We start from the raw sequence: 16,207 nt of genomic DNA, 5'->3' as shown, positions 1-16,207 counted from the left end.
TTAAACAGAATCGATATGATGGCCCACAAAGAAAAAAAAATCCTCAAATGTCATTATATTTGGTAGCTTTTTGGTAAGTTCTGCAGAAAAATTATAATATGTTATAGCCGCCTGAAATTGCAATATCAATCCAAATCTTTCATATTCAAGGTTGAGTTTTAAGTCATGAGTCGTGACTCATTAGAGGAGTAAAACAAGTGACATGGCAGAATAAAAAATAAAAAATAAATTAAAACGACAAATTAATGCAGTAACAATGTTAGAAATTAAGTAAAAATTAACAGAAAAAAAATCTAGAAAGTAAGGGTAGTAATAGTACTATATATAATTAAAATAACTCAATTTAATTCAACAAAATATTATATTACTTTCACAACAAACATGAATCATTTTATGTAGTACGTTGTATTATTGTATATGGGTCCAAAGTGTCGATGGGTGGGTTAGTTTTTGGTCGTCCTTTGGAAATTTTGTAATACCAGTTGGATCTGAGGACGTGTGCGATTTAAAAAATATATATATCATAATTTAAAATATTAAACAATTATATATATATATATATATATGGATTTTGAAATAAATATATGACCAAGACAAAGTTGCAGTAGTGATAACATTGTTATATAATTAATGTTTTGGTGGAAAAACTGAAGAAGCGTGAAATTAGAGAGTGGGTGACATAGAGTCAACTTAATCTTTTGATGAAAAGGTGGTCTAGATTAATGGAATATAATTCATAATAAAGCATCATGAAAAGGAACACATCGAAGCTGTGTATATACACACACACACACACATGTGCGTGCCTCCCTTCCATTAGTCAAATAGGAGGAATTTTCACACTGTTAAAAAAACACTTTTATTGGCAATTTTTGTTTATTTTTATTTTTTCTTGGTCAAATAACTCCCATAATATTTTTATAAAAACTTGAACTCTCTAAAAGAATAAGTTATTACGAGTATTAGACAAGAATTTTTTAAATAGTCCCAACCAATTTTCATTGAACGCGTGAGTAAAAAAGTTAAATAAAGATTACACATTTTCAATATATATATTTTTCGGATACCAATATAGCTCCGAACCATAAACAACTTCTCTCATTAGACCACAATTTGTATAATTATTTTATCAATACCATGAGTGAATTTGAAATGATAACATAATTATGTTATATCACGTCGAACGAGAATAATTACTCACACACACATATATTTATATATGTGAAGCATTCACGCAGTAGTATAACGTCCAGTCGAATATGATGTAAGCATGGTTCATAATTGCGGTATTCATATCAGTCGCGGTGTAAACGAATATACGTGTAAATCGACCGAATCGATCAGTTCGCGGAGGTAAATAACAATATTGATTCTTATAAAAGAGTTACGAACCGATTGATACATTGCTTATTGATCTATACGACAAATCATGAATGTAAGAACTATTTATCACTAATAACAAAGTAATAAAAAAATCCAAATGCAATCTCGTTTCCTCTATAATATCTTTTTATGTCAGGCAAAAACAAAATCTCGTTTAATTTTTGTTAGCCAAACTTGAAAAACAATTTCCAATTCTTCTCCATCGGTCATTTTTTCAAAAAATGAAATTAATTAAAGGCTGATTGTTGTGGAAACACGCGCCACGGTGGCGCGTCTTATTTTTCACTAACTCAAAGATTGCGTCTTGGATGGAAGAGGAATTTAATAGGGCGAAAGGTCAGTGTCTCTTTCGCAAAGACAAGAATTGTTGCAGATATTTAATGATCCAAAAAAGCCAGCTCTCTCTTTCTCTCTCTCTCTCTCTCTCTCTATATATATATCTATACATATATATATATATATATATGTAAGAATATTATACTTTCCATTGCATATTTAATTACACCACTCCAAAGTTTATAACGCACACTATCAAGCTTATTTAATTTGAAGTTTCACAACTCCATAGTTCATAACGCACACTATCATTATTCACTTGTTAAAATAATCTTACAATTTTATTTTATTTTTTGTAGTGAAACCTTTTAATGCACATGATTAATGATTATAATTGTCACCTTTTATTAAAATTTAATAATAAAAAATGATTTAACATTTTAAAATTAAATACATCCCATTATATTTATGCGAATTCATAATGACATCATTTTTAACCAACATAAATTAAGATATTATTCATCTTTCGAAAGACAATTTATTTTACATGGCATTTAACTAATGCATTGAAATACATTGAAAAGTAAAATTTTACTCGTAATATATATATATATAAATATACACACACATATTGTTGAGGGCAAGCAAAGAAAAGAAAAGAACAGCTCAAAAGATGAATTTAATTGTTGTTGGGATTCCTACCAACGTGTGGGGGTGGGACCCGCGTCGGCAGAAGAAGAGAGGGCGCAGTGGCAGAGGACGAGGTGTCCCCACCCTTCACATCCTTGTCTGTCTGACTCTGACGCACTCGCTCCCACTGACTGTCTGTCTCTCTCTCCTCTCTCTCCACATCGTCGTCTTTCTCTCTCTCTCTACAATGCATTTTGTTTGTATTATATGCGTCGTCACACACTTTCTCTCTCTACAAAAAGCTCAGCTCCAGGAGGAATACTCTTACTCTGTGGGACTATGATCTTTTGTCCACTTGTCCCTCTCACCTTTGGGCTCTCCGGAGAAAAGAAGCGAGATCTCATTTCTTATTTCTTGGTTGGACTTTCGGTGTAGTGTAGACCCAGAATTACTAGAGAGAGAAAGTGATAGAGAGAGTCTCATTGGGTTCTCTGTTTCTGTGTGCGCTTATTGTTCTTCCGTTGACGCTCATATGGCCGCCAGTTGCTGAATCTTCAAACCCTAAAGTCTGTCTTTCTCATCTTCAATCTCTCAACAATTCATCATCCCTCTACACAACCTCAGGTTCGTTTTCTTCCATAAACTCATTCATTTCTTGGCTATATACTGAATATATGAAGTGGTTTGTTTATTTTCATTTGGGTTTTTGAAGGTTTTTTTCATTGCTCAGATCTCTGTTGTGTGTGAGTATTATGTGTTTCTGAGTTGAGAAATTTGGGTTTGCTAGCGTTTTGGTTTTGTGGTCTCTGGGAGATTGTATCATAATGGAAATGAGTTATTTATGGGATGAAGATTATTCAGATCCAGTTTGAGCTTCTCTGAATCCTGAATTTTAGGTTTTCGTTGATCTTTTGATTGGATTCTATTTTTTTTTTCTTCTTTTTCTGTAGATCCCTGTTGTTGTGCTTAAGCTTTGGTACATACTTGATTAATATGCTCTCCTCTATGAGGAAATTTGTTGGTGATTATCCTTTCCTTACTGTTTGGCTGCCTAGAATTTTCGCTTTGATTTCTCATATTTTCCGGACAATTAGAAAGAAATTTTTTTAAATTACACTATAACGAGTGAATTTTCTTGGCTAACCATTGCAAACATCGCAACATTGTCTAAGAGATGCATGTTTTCCCAGTATGTATTGGGTACTGATGGTTAGAGAAATAATTGTTTCTTTTACATTATAATTTCTAAGTTGAACCCTTTGTATTCAGTTTCATTTTTTTAATTTTGTTATTTATTTGTTTTGAGTTGGCATGAAAATTTTTAATGGATGATTTCAAAATTTGTACAATTTGTAGTTTTAGTTTGTTTCTCAAATATGGAGGAATTCGAGGAACCAATTTTCTCAGCTTGCTTGGTATTTTAGGTTTATGCTTCTTGTACATTTATTCAACTCCTTCATAGGAGTAATTATGAATTGTTTGGTCTCATGTCCTATGCAGTGTTTTCAACTCTTCTTCATTTTTAAGTTGGTTTGTCAAAGCTATGATAGAAATTTAGTCTAAATTTTGTTAGGAGTTTCAAATGTTTTATAAATTGTTCTATATGTAATTTAGATTTCGTCAAAGACTTGCATTATTTCATAGTTTTCTGCAATTCTCCGGTTGAACCACTTAAATAATTATGTAATGAAAGACTGACAAAACTATTAGTCTGGAGAAGTTAGATGGTTCTCTGTTTTTCTTTCAGGACATTGAAAAATACTACCTTCTATGAGAAATGGATTGGTATCTTTTTGCTTATGGTAATAATTACTTCTACATGAAACAACTGATGTGCAATGGATGTTGAAATTGCAGGAAATTAGTCTACTACCTGGCTGAATATCCGATTTTCGAATAATGATAGTATCATGTTTCGAGAGGGGTTATGTAGGACATTGTTAACCCACACAAATTACTGTGGAGTTGGCGAACATTGTCGTTAAGTCTGGAAGCACTCACAAGGCAAGGTTAATCTATGTGCAAAATGTTATCTGGATGCTTTGAAGAAAAGTAGTCTACTTTCTTACAAGGTTAACTACTAAGAAAAGTACCAGATTTTACCATGGAAAAGGGCTTGTCTAACAGTCGTGGGAAGTCTAAGGATGCGGATGCTGTATTGGAGAAGCAACAACGTATGCCCAGTGAAGAAATCCAGAGTTGTGAAGCTGAAAATTCGTCAGAAATTGAAAGGAAGTACCCAACGTGCGATCATGTTTCTACCAGTCATTGCACAAAAGGAGATAGTGCAAACAGTTTGAAATCACAATCACCTGCTGTTTCTACATCAAGGCATTTAGAGGTTGAACTTGGAATTTATCAAAAAGAAATTTGTGCTGAAAGAACTTCAGGTTCAATGTCTTGTAGCAATGGATATGCATCTTCAGGTCTTCAGGATGAACATCCTTGTAATGGCAATCCAAAGGGTAGTGAAGTTTCTGTACAATCTGTAGATGGAATTGATTCCGCACAGCACATTTCTGTAAAGAGTGATGTTAGCTCAGATACTGGATCTCCGCTTATCAGAGAGAACAATAAGTCAAATGTTGGGAGAACGAAAGGGAACTGGATAAATGCTAGTGAAGATCGTTTGAAGTCCTTCATGCATGCCCCTTTTCATGTTACACAACCTAAAACCGAGTCCTCTTCTTCTAACTCAACACATGTCATACTTCCAGTTTCTTCTTCAAGCCACAGCTTTCAGGAAACGTCACTGGAAGCCAAGTCATGCAAGCGCTGTGGTAGTGGCTTGAAGAATTGTAACTGTTTGGGTTTCAAGTGTACCATGGAAGAGCTGGCGGTAGGAAGTGTTGCATTGGATTTGGGTATGGCTGCACAAATCAGTCAAAGAGCAATTGACAATGTTAGAGCCAGGGATGATAAGAAAGTGTCGAGGAGGATTGCAGACCACAATTCTACAGTTGTAGAGAAGATCAATATTTGGAAGTCCAGTCCATCAAAGCAGAAAAATGATGAAATTTTGAGTCAGCACAAAGAGGAGCATTCCTGTGAGCAGGATAACACATTGGAGGTGGCATGGAAAGTTGCGAGAGAAGCTGAGAAAAGGGTTGGTTTTTTTAGGGAAACCTCAGGAAGCTTCTCTTCCATTAAAGAGGAAAATGGTGAAGCAGTTCGCCTGAGTTCTGTGGATTTTGCACCATATAAAAAATGCTCAATGGAAGACAGACAAGGGGTCAAATTATGCAATGAACAAAGTAACTGTGATAGTTTTTGTTCCAATGAGGAGGTGATGGATCCTGAAACACCAATGAAAAATAAACATTTGTTGGCTGCAGAAGGGTCATCACAGGGCATGGATCCTGCATTGCATGAAACTAACAGTGGCCCTCATGCGCAGGAATCATCTGTGTTGACTACAAAACAAGAAGTAGTTGACCAGACTCCACGTCTGAGTGGATTTGACTTGAATGAAGATATACAGGAAAGTGAAGTTGAATACCCTAAACATTTGGTCAATGGAATTGTATCATCTTATAATGTGAGCAATTTGTCAACACCTGTACCCATAGTGGCCAAGTCTGGAGTTCCTATATTCTTACCTATTGCCCCATTGAAATTGGAAGGTGAACTAGGTTGGAGGGGTTCTGCTGCAACTAGTGCTTTCCGGCCTGCTGCTCATTCCAATGGTTCCCATAGGCACAGAGCATCTTCCATCAGTGAAAATAACTGCAGCTCAAAGCACTCGCAGGAGTTTACAGGGTTTGACCTCAATGTTGCTGCTGCAGGAGATGATTGTGCCATGGAATTGTTGCCTAGGGAACATGTCACCACACCTTCAGGTTACCCTTTTAAAGAGTCTTCTGTTGAAGTTGGTTCAAAACGAGCCGACATGCTCGATATTGACCTAAATCGTCCTAGTGAGAATGATGGAAACTGTCCTCAATCTTCTATACCAGTATCATTGTCAAGGCAAGCCATTGTGGATTTGGATTTGAATGACAATCTGTCATTTGTAGATTCACGTAATGATGCTCACTGGCCAGGTCAATGCAGCCAACTTTTGAGAAACAAGGGATTGAATAATCCTGCTGTTTCTTTCCAGGGAAATTCTAGACAACCAGACTTTAATTGGGTGAGACCTGCAAATTCAGCAGATTTCAGTTCTATGCAGCTCTTTAGCCATGGTCATGCCTTACCTTTTCTCGCGGCTGCACAAAATGTCCGACCCCCAATGACACAAATGCAGAGGGAAGTTCACTTGCAACCCATATTACCGTATACACCACAGACAATTCCACCACATGCTTACCCTTACAATTATGGATTCTGCATTGGCCCTACAGATCCTGTATCCTCCACAATTCATTCTTCAGGGGTCCTACCATACATGACAGACCCGCGTGGAACTACTGTCATCCCTCAAATGCCGGGCCCTGGTGCATTTCCCACATTTCCCGGGTCCCCATATCTCATGGAGGTTGCTGCTGGACCAAGCCCCAATGACATAAAAAACTATAGGCTCGGTTTTAATGTAAATGGTGGGGTAAATTCTTCAGAGAATGGAAGCAGGGGAGGAAATGCAGGACAATTTTTACTTCCGGTAAGAACTTCATCAACGGAAGAGCAAATGAAGTCTTTTAGACAAATTGCTTCATCTGCCACACCAATGAAAAGAAGGGAACCAGAGGGAGGATGGGACTCTTGCCAGCTTGGCTATAGACAGGTGACTCCTTGGCATTAAGTTTCAGTAGCTTCCCTAATCATGAGCTCATTTCTTGTTGGGATGTTATAGTTATTGTTGCAGTGCCATTAACAATGATTACTATATTTGCATGGAGTAGGACAGCTTTGGCTTCCACAATCTTCCTTGACCAGCTTCTTGTAGATCTAATGGAGCTCAAAGTTTTTTAATAGAAGGGCACCATGAACTAAGAAATCATGTCCTTGTTGATTATTTTTGCAATTTGTGTTTTGCAACTTGGGTTCTATGAATGTAAACGTTATTTAACTTCAATATAGAAAATTACTTTTACTCGGTATTTGAGTTCCCTGTTTGCATCAATTACATCCCTATTATTGAATCTTTGTGATCGCTTTCCTTGTGTTCCTGGCTTTATGAATTAAATGTGACCTGAATTCGACTAAGAAACCTATCTTGCTGTACAAATGGCTTCAACTTCTAGTGCCTCTTCTGGTTTTTGGCCCAAGAGGGTCTCTGGGTTTTAGTGTAGAAACCACCAAGGGTTATAGAAGTTATTTTCGAACATTGAGGTGAATAATTACTCAAGCAGGGGTCTCTGTTTTTAGCTTTCTTCCCTTTTTCGCTTGACTCTTAGCTGGCTTAAACACCAGTTTCAAGAAGTGCTAAAAAGAATGTCAAGATGAGGTGAAGTGTGAAGTTTGACGTCCCCCATTGCCTGAAGTGTGACGTCCCACATCGCCCTGGGGTGGTGGGGTGTTTGAGATTTACACTGTGTGGACAGCCCCGACTGTGTTGGAGGAGAACTACTGTGTGTGCAAGGGGGCAATATCTACGTGGTGTGGGCGGGTCGTGACAGAGATTATTCATGCAGGTATCATTGGTGTAAAGTAACTTGGATCAAAATGTTGGGAGATGTTAATTAGCTAACAAGATGTTTGATCAAGGCTAGGTTATGACATGATTATGATTATTACATGAAACCTCTTAAAGCTGATCTTAAAGGGAGTCAAATTCGAAATGTTCGTCTTTGAAACATTGTCTTTGGTCAGACTCATGCTCTTCCCTTTAATGCTTGTTAATTAAGTACCAGAAATTCTATTTTTGCTCATGCTGAAAATGATTTGCATGTAATTTATTACATTGATCACATTCATAGTAGTAACAAAATAGAAGCAACAGCTTAACAATTGAAGTAGCACACACATTGATAAACTTCTTGTATGTGGGCTAGAGCTACACACGCTCCATTCCCATTCTTCACTTGAAAGCAGTTCTGCTTGCAAGATGAAAGCTCACATCCACCCGGGTCCATCACTGCCATGCACCTCCTTCCATTATCAACCCTCTTGTCTCCCATCAACATCGTCCTCTCCACTAACACGAAAAAAAAAAAAAACATAATCAACACAAGATTTGAGATCATACATAGAGAGATCAAAATCCTCTCTCAGTCACGTTTTCTCACGGTTCTATCTAATGGTGGACTTCGCCCTCCGGATAGGACCGTGAGAAAACGTGACTGGAGAGGATTTTGATCCATTTATGAGAACCATATTTGGTCAGTTTATGGTTTTTAGTATTTGGAAATTTGCTGAATTGAGCCATTTGCCATTTGCTGCTGGGACAGAGATGAACTCTAAAGTAGACAAGTAACATACCTGAGGAGAGCAGGAGAGTCATAGATAAAATGCAGTAGAGAAAGTAGTAAAGCTTCATCTTTGTAACTGCTCCACAAATGTCTTGGTGGTTGTGTCTTGGTTGCTTTTATATATGCACTTTGGAGAAGAGAGAGAGGCGGACACAGAATCTCATAATAGTATCATCCAAAATAGCAAATGGTATTTGTAAAAAGTTTAGCAAGACAGACCAAACCATCCAATATGGCAAGTTGGTTTTGTTAAAACACTAAAAGTGATTAGTGGGATGATGCACAGTTAGAAAAGATAAGCTTGATTTTAGCTGAACTCCCCCTACTAATTTGGCCTCTACTTAGCTCCAAACATTAAAGCTACATAATTGGATTTGAGAGAGGAGTTTTTTTCGGTAAGTGATTTAGGAGATGGATTACTTTTGATTTTCTAACACCCAAAAAATGGCACACGCCAAACAAGCTTTAAAATGGGTCATTTGCACCCAAAAAATAATAGTAATAAATAAATAAATAAATAATTCTGGTTAACGAGGAACTCTTTCAACCTAGTGAACTTTTTTGATGCACGAGACTATAACATAAAAATCAACACTTTTTTTGAACTAAATTTTTTTCAATTTTAATTTTAAGACACATTCGGTGTTCACAAAACCTAACGTAACGTAATAATATTTTAGCTTTGTTAATTTCAACCTTGTTTTCCAACCTCATGCACTTCCAGTTAAAGTGTTTTTTCCAGACTCACGCTTTCATGAGTAGAACAATGATAGGAAAGGGAAAGGTAAGGAAAAAGAAAGAAAAAAAACAGTTGCTTTTGAGAAAAACACATGCAAAGGCATGCCCGCACAAACATGCTCTGAAACACACACCTTTATAGGTGAAAGCGTATTTGGTATGTACATCTTCATCAAAATTTACAATATGTTGAAGGTTTTATACATGCACCAAAATTACTTTTCCAGCTAATCATTTTTCCTTTTTCTTTTTATAGGTATTTCCAACTATCATTTTTCGATAACTAATGGACAGTGTTATTCTCCACTCACATATAAGTTAAGTCACACAATTCTTCTAATTAAATGCTGCTCTTATTCGTTCTCGTTCTCACTCCTTGCTACTTAGATTTTGTAACTCAAACACTTGCTCCGACTTTGTGTGACTTAGCAAAGGAGTCACCAACGCGCCAGGCCAAGCCCAATATAAACTTGGGCCTGAAAAGTGTGAAGTTGAGGCCTAAACATTGAGTCGGGCTTGATTTTGGGCCTACGGGCCAGGCTTCAAGCAGTGAAATTTAATTTAAACTTCGGACAGTTGGAGCCCATTTCAGGCTTAATCATGCTCTTTCTACTGGATTGCAAGACTTGTGCTTAGCTTATTTTGCTGATAAGAGGCCACAATTGCATCTGATTCTAGATACATAGTTAATTAATCATAATTACTGAAAATTCAAAACGCTATATGGTTTAGAACCCTATAATGTACAAACATCAGCCAAATCCAATCGTTTCTTCAGAAAAACATCAAAATTTACCTCTAAATTCGCCCTATAATTACCCTGCTGCTTTTGAAGAGCTGGCTAACAATTTGAGTAGATTTCTCCGAGTATTTTTCTTTTTAAGTAATTTATTTTTCGATATTAGTCTAGATCAAGATTGAGGTCGAATCCGGATAGGGCGTGTAAAACAACTCGTCAAAATTGATAGGTAAGTTATTTTTATTAGGTTTAAATATTTTTTTGCTTCGTAAATAATAAAACAATATTTTACATCCAAACAAAAAAAGCATAAAGAGAAATGGATACCTTATTTTCAAGACTCTTTGATTAGTGATGTTGAAACATCAAATTCAAGTAAAGCCTTGAAAACCTTGAAAAAGAACACAAAGCCCATTAGGGCCATTAACATCCTCGATTTGCAGAGATGAGAACTTGCTTGTTCTTACATACCCCATTCTTGTTTTTGATTTGAATGCAAAGAGAACCTTGAAAAAGGTGTGCGCTGATGATGCCGAGAACGAGGTGCTCCCAACTGCCCAAGAAACGATTTCCAGCACTAGAGCTATGGCATCGGCAGCAACAAGTCAAATTTCAAGAGCACATATCATGACAGCTTCTCCAAGTGGCTTAAACTCAGGAAGTTCCATGTAACCATGATGACCTGGATGGGCTACCGGCTTAAATATCCAATGATTTAGACAAAATCAACCAAATTTCAACAGTTTCCATCCGAATAACGATTTCTAGGGTTCAACCAACCACGGAGGCACTCGGTTCATGGCTGGGCAGTTCAATTGAAAAGTCCACCCCAGCTTTTAAACCATTGGTTTTGGTATATTGCAGCAAAAACTTGAGAACTAACATAACAGAAACAAGCAAAAGAAACCTTGTAAGGCCTGTTTGATCGCGGTTCGTACCCCTTTCAAGACCATGTCATCTGCTCTCACACTGGCAATCCACAACTTAGCACAACATACTGGCCCCAGAACTGCCACCAAGCCTTGGGTTACACACTTCCACTAGTTTGGGTTGTGAGCTGAGACCAAAAATAAGAAACAAGAAAACAAAATAAAATTACTATAAAGTATTGAAAACCAATTTTGTGTCTCACACAATTTATGAGCACCAGTGTTTCCCTAGTTTCATCTCCTACTTGAACATTAATGCCTTGGGATGCCAACTTCCACCAAAGTACAAACATGATATCACTAATACCATTTTGGTTCTTGAACTTAAACTTGGAAACAACACTTCCTGATCAACTTTTGTTCATAAATAGTGAAAGAACCACTAGTAAGAGTCTTATGGAAGAATACCTGTAATACAGGGAAAAAATGTAATCGAGTACGAAAGAAAGTAACGTCAAGGATGGAGAAAGAATAAAAACTTCCAAAGTGAGCACTTATTGTTCGCTTTATGGAGGTCGGAGGCATTAATGGTTACATTTCATGGATCTTTTGGGGATATTTGCAGCATAAAGACTGGAGGTGCTATTTCACTAGTCGGTGTAACATAAAAAGGAGCCATCTAGACTATATTTTTTTAGTGATTGGTGATACAAAATGGTTATCTAGCATACGTATTAGTTTATGAAGCACACAAAAATCTTTAGACACTAGCATATCTATCAAAAAAAAAAATCTTTAGACACTAGCATGTGGAACACCAAGTTCAAAATAGAACTGAGTATCATTTTGTGTTAGAGCAGGCCAGTTATGCCGAAAATTAAGCAATCCTGTAGGGGGGCTAACACATGACACAACCAACCCAACTAAAATAGACAATTTAGTAAAAAAAAAGTTGCATCAAATGCAGTAGCAAACGACTACATGACTGAGTTGGTTCCAGTTTTCCTGGCACAAGCATATCTAGAAAAACGCCTAGCCAAATTACAAGCTCAACTACAAAATAACTACAATCCTATATTTCTTCTACTTTATTCTCTCATTGTCCACCAAATCTAGTTCCAAAGCAGAACATGGATACTTGCACCTTCCAGCCCAAAATCTAAGGATCAGTATACAAGAGTTAAGGCATCTACTACATTATTACTCACAAAGCACGGACATGTATAATTGTATATGACATGATACAAACACATTGATAAGAGGGATTCTTTTAAGGAATAGGATATTGAAAAAGTAAGGATATGCTCTACAAAGACGCACACACATAAATAATAATAATTCCTATGATTTATTAGATATTCTAAGTTTCTGATTTGTAATATTAAACTTCTTCTGCTGGTAAGGTGAATTATTAAATGTTGATGCAAGAAAGTTGATAGTTTTGTTTCATTGACATGATTCCTAGACTAGATTCAAATTGATTTCATCTTATACATCTCATTCTTCTTTGAAAATAATACTATTCTGAATATATAAAAACCTCCTGCCGACCCCATTCGTTTGGGATAAAGGCAAGGACGATGATGATGAAATCCCCATGATGCTTTTCTGTCAAGTACACTACTAAGAACACCCCATCTCATATGAGTTAGATGTTTTCCAGCACGAGTTCAGGAAAATTTTGCCTACCCGGAGTATTTGAGAAGAAGCAATGTCCAACACGGATAATATACGGAATTATGGATATGGCTCCTATATAGGAATATCCATTATAGATTGATACTAACAAATTCAGATCTTAAGATTTAATATGCTCTATACTAATTTTTATTAAACAAATATCATAGTAAGTTTCTATTAAGATAGAGCATTGTCCCATCCGCATATAAATGTAGCAGATAGGTTTCAAAACTAAACGAATACTGACACTCACTAATGAACTGACGACTCCTCTGTATCAATGGTTCAATCTTCCCTTGAAACTCAACAAGTTAAAAGGCATGGAGAAGAGGCGTGAAATACATTCCAAAATTAGTCTAATATAAGTAGGAATAAAGAGGATCAAAGAAACAGATAATACCTTCATATGCTGGATGACTACATGAGGGGGAAGCTGTCATAGAAGCTTTGCCCCTTCCTTTACAGAGATTGTTCTGTTTCCAATAGGTATATTATACAACTAAAATATGAGATCAAGCTGGCAACTCGTTGAGCCCCTTGGAAACCTTAATAATTTCTTCTGTATGTTTACATCTTCCGTCGAGAAAGTACAATTAATAGACATTTTCTTCAAGACTTTTGCATTCTTCAACAAATACTTGACCAGATTCAGTTCATCAGCTACCCCTTCAAAGTTCTTAATTTCAATTGCCTTAAGGTGTAACAACAAGCAATTAGGCACATGCTCTGGCGGACTCCAATTGAATCGAAAAATTCCAAGTTGGAAATTAAAAAGGTGAATAAGCCCCTATCAAGAAATGCCAAGATCAGACACTAACGACCTAAAAAAATACACTTATACCAAAAAAGGGTGCATGTAGACTTACCTCCACAAAGACAAGAACTTCAAGGATAGGTGAACTTGCGAGTAATTTAGGCAGCAAATTCCAACCCTTCCATCCATCAACAGTAAGCTCCAATCGCGTCAAATTATGAAATGTAGGTAGAGTATAATCATAGGCAAAATTGAGTGCCTTCACGAAAAGAAAACACATATTTTATCCATTTTAGAAATAATTAAATACAAAAATAACAACAATAAAATTAATAGGAAGAAAACAGTGTATTAATTCAATTTTTCTAGAAACTATAAGAAAGTTTTAAGGAGATATTGAAAATGTTAAGCAAGCTAACCTCCATAGTTGCTCCAGATAGTGACAGAAACTTGACGTTAGAAAACCCCCAGAGAAGATCAGAAAACTTATTGCCACCCACTGTTATACTTGCAACATCTACATTAGCTTTGACTAGGGAGCATAGGTTCTTCATCAAAATACTTTCTGACGAATAATCTTTAATATCAAGGTGCTCAAGAACTGGGGCATCAACTACAATTCTGTATGCTTGTGAATGTAATGTCAAGTTCTTCAGTGCCGACCCAAAGACATTCAAACAACAGCCTCGAACCCATTTGCAATTCCTAATCACCAAATCTTCAAGCACGGGACAACCACATAAAATCTTCTCTAGACACTCATACCGCCAAAACTCGACACCATTGAGCTGAAGGACCTTGAGACTCGAAAAGGAAACATTTTCAGGAACATCAACCAAAATCTTCCAATTCAGTTGCAGAACCACCACTGTATTGCACATAAAAAAACTGGGTGGCAAGTGAAATGGGTGCCTCAAATTGAGGCTGAGTTTAATTTCTCCAACATTTCGTCGAGCAGCAAAACAAACCCATTTGCTAACACGGGTCGAATCACAATTCCCACAACAATCCAGGTTGAATTTATCAAGATTCAACTCATTATCACGAAGCATCAACACTCTGTCTACGAAGTTCATGAAACTATGGCGCTCTCTGGGATTTCTGAACATGATTCCGGGCCAATATAAGGAGATGGAATCGTTGAAGTCTAAGATGGGAACTGAAGCCCAAAGGAACTTCCATCTTGTTGATAAAATGGCGGTTGCAACCGCGAATTTCGTTGGAAGAAATGAGAGGATGTGACAGAGAATTGGGTCAGGTAAGTTACTGATCCTATCTTTATTACAACGAATTTTTTGAAGCTTTGAGCTTGAATTCATGATTTGTATCACAGTTCTTTCCTACTAAGTATCAAAATTGAGGTTTAGTTTGCTCTAAAAGGATCCACATAAACAAAGCAATACAAGTTTGAAATATTTATACACACACATACATATATTTATATCTAAGAGAGGAAGAGAGAGAACCTCTTAAAGCCCAAGCAGATTAGGGTTCCATTGAGTCGGTTGTTTGTTGAGACTGCTTCGATCTGGTCAGACTAAAACTCAAAGCTCAGGGATGAGAGCAGGAAAGAAAATCCAAAGTCGTGTTTGGATTCGTTAAAAAAAGGGTTCTGAAAGGACTGTTTGAAGTTGTTTCTTAAACAGTTTTTTTTTTTTTTTTTTGGTAATTGTTTTTTAAAAAACAATTTTATGTTCCACAAAGATTTTATAACAAGAAGTGCTCTTTAAAATATGAATATGAAAGTAGAAATAATAACCTCGAAATTTTAAATTAAATTTTATTTATAATAATAATTCGGGTCTGTATCACAATTTTATATTCAAATCTGATTAAATTAAAGAAAGTGTAAAAAACTAACTAGTATCATTTTATTTATCTTATTTGAAAGGTGAAAGTGAGACCACCAATGCGATGATGTCATGTATGAGTAACATATTTTATACTCAAAATGTTGTACGGAGTAGTGATTTAAAGAAAGTTCATAACAAAAATCACAAAGTCAACCTTGCCGCAAACTTGGAAAAAGGAAAAATTCTAGAAAGAGGTGACCATTTGTTGCAAAGCATATATAGAATCCTAATCTATATACATATATATATATTTTTACAAGAACGGTTATAAGTTATATTTATACATATAGTCGGAGTCTCACACTTTAAAATTTATCAAAAATATTAATTTCATTCAATTACCAAGACATCTGTCTAAATAAAATATAATAATAATTCTATTCGATTCAAAATTATTCATGATTTACTTCACTCTACACCAAATTTCTCCAACCTTATTTTATATCTGATTCCTAAAAGTTACACGGGAATAAAAGTACAAGGGAGTGTCAAGGTGTTTCAAATCATATTTATAAATAAAAATAAAATAATAAAATAAGTTATCAAATAGAATAATAATCCTATTCTTCCCAAAAAAAAAATTGCTCATGGTTTACTCTACACACGATAAAATAAAATATTTTGTAATAAAATAAGTTATTAAATAGAATAATATCCCTATTATACTCAAAATTTCTCATGGTTTACTCTAAACATGATTCCTCATATCCTATTCTACACAGAATTCCTCACGAATTTGTCACAAATTGAATTTTGTTTAATTGATTAATTTAATACATTATATGGGAATTTAATTTATTGGTGTTTGTACAGTATTTTTTTCCCGAAAACATCATGAAAGTTTTATTTTTATTATGTGTTTTGTACTTGGTTTAAAATTTGGTTGTTGGTTCATCGTTAATTTATTTAGGTCGGACTTGATTTTGGATTTGACT

The 16,207-nt window shown here is 35.8% G+C and overlaps 2 protein-coding genes across 2 annotated transcripts; one reads left to right on the top strand and one right to left on the bottom strand.

Annotated features, from left to right (window-relative positions):
- The first annotated feature begins 2,578 nt into the window (after positions 1 to 2,578).
- On the top strand, positions 2,579 to 7,328 carry LOC132274646 (uncharacterized). The gene is made up of 3 exons (XM_059775969.1): positions 2,579 to 2,913; positions 4,147 to 7,012; positions 7,131 to 7,328. The coding sequence occupies exons 2-3, from the start codon at positions 4,394 to 4,396 to the stop codon at positions 7,158 to 7,160; spliced, it is 2,649 nt and encodes an 882-aa protein (XP_059631952.1). The 5' UTR covers positions 2,579 to 2,913; positions 4,147 to 4,393; the 3' UTR covers positions 7,161 to 7,328.
- Positions 7,329 to 10,329: 3,001 nt separating this feature from the next.
- LOC132274645 (F-box/LRR-repeat protein At4g14103-like) lies at positions 10,330 to 15,154 on the bottom strand. Its single transcript, XM_059775968.1, has 4 exons — positions 13,839 to 15,154; positions 13,532 to 13,678; positions 13,066 to 13,452; positions 10,330 to 11,173 (listed from the first exon to the last, which is right to left on the bottom strand). Exons 1-3 carry the CDS (start codon positions 14,736 to 14,738, stop codon positions 13,165 to 13,167), a joined length of 1,335 nt encoding a protein of 444 aa, XP_059631951.1. The 5' UTR covers positions 14,739 to 15,154; the 3' UTR covers positions 10,330 to 11,173; positions 13,066 to 13,164.
- Between the last annotated feature and the right edge of the window lie 1,053 nt (positions 15,155 to 16,207).

The sequence above is a fragment of the Cornus florida genome, unplaced genomic scaffold (assembly GCF_030987335.1).
Source record: "Cornus florida cultivar Cherokee Brave unplaced genomic scaffold, ASM3098733v1 CherokeeBrave_3.0.0_Hap2_Chr09, whole genome shotgun sequence".
Classification (NCBI taxonomy): domain Eukaryota; kingdom Viridiplantae; phylum Streptophyta; class Magnoliopsida; order Cornales; family Cornaceae; genus Cornus; species Cornus florida.
The sequence above is the reverse complement of the archived record's forward strand: the minus strand, read 5'-3'. Positions and strand labels throughout refer to the sequence as shown.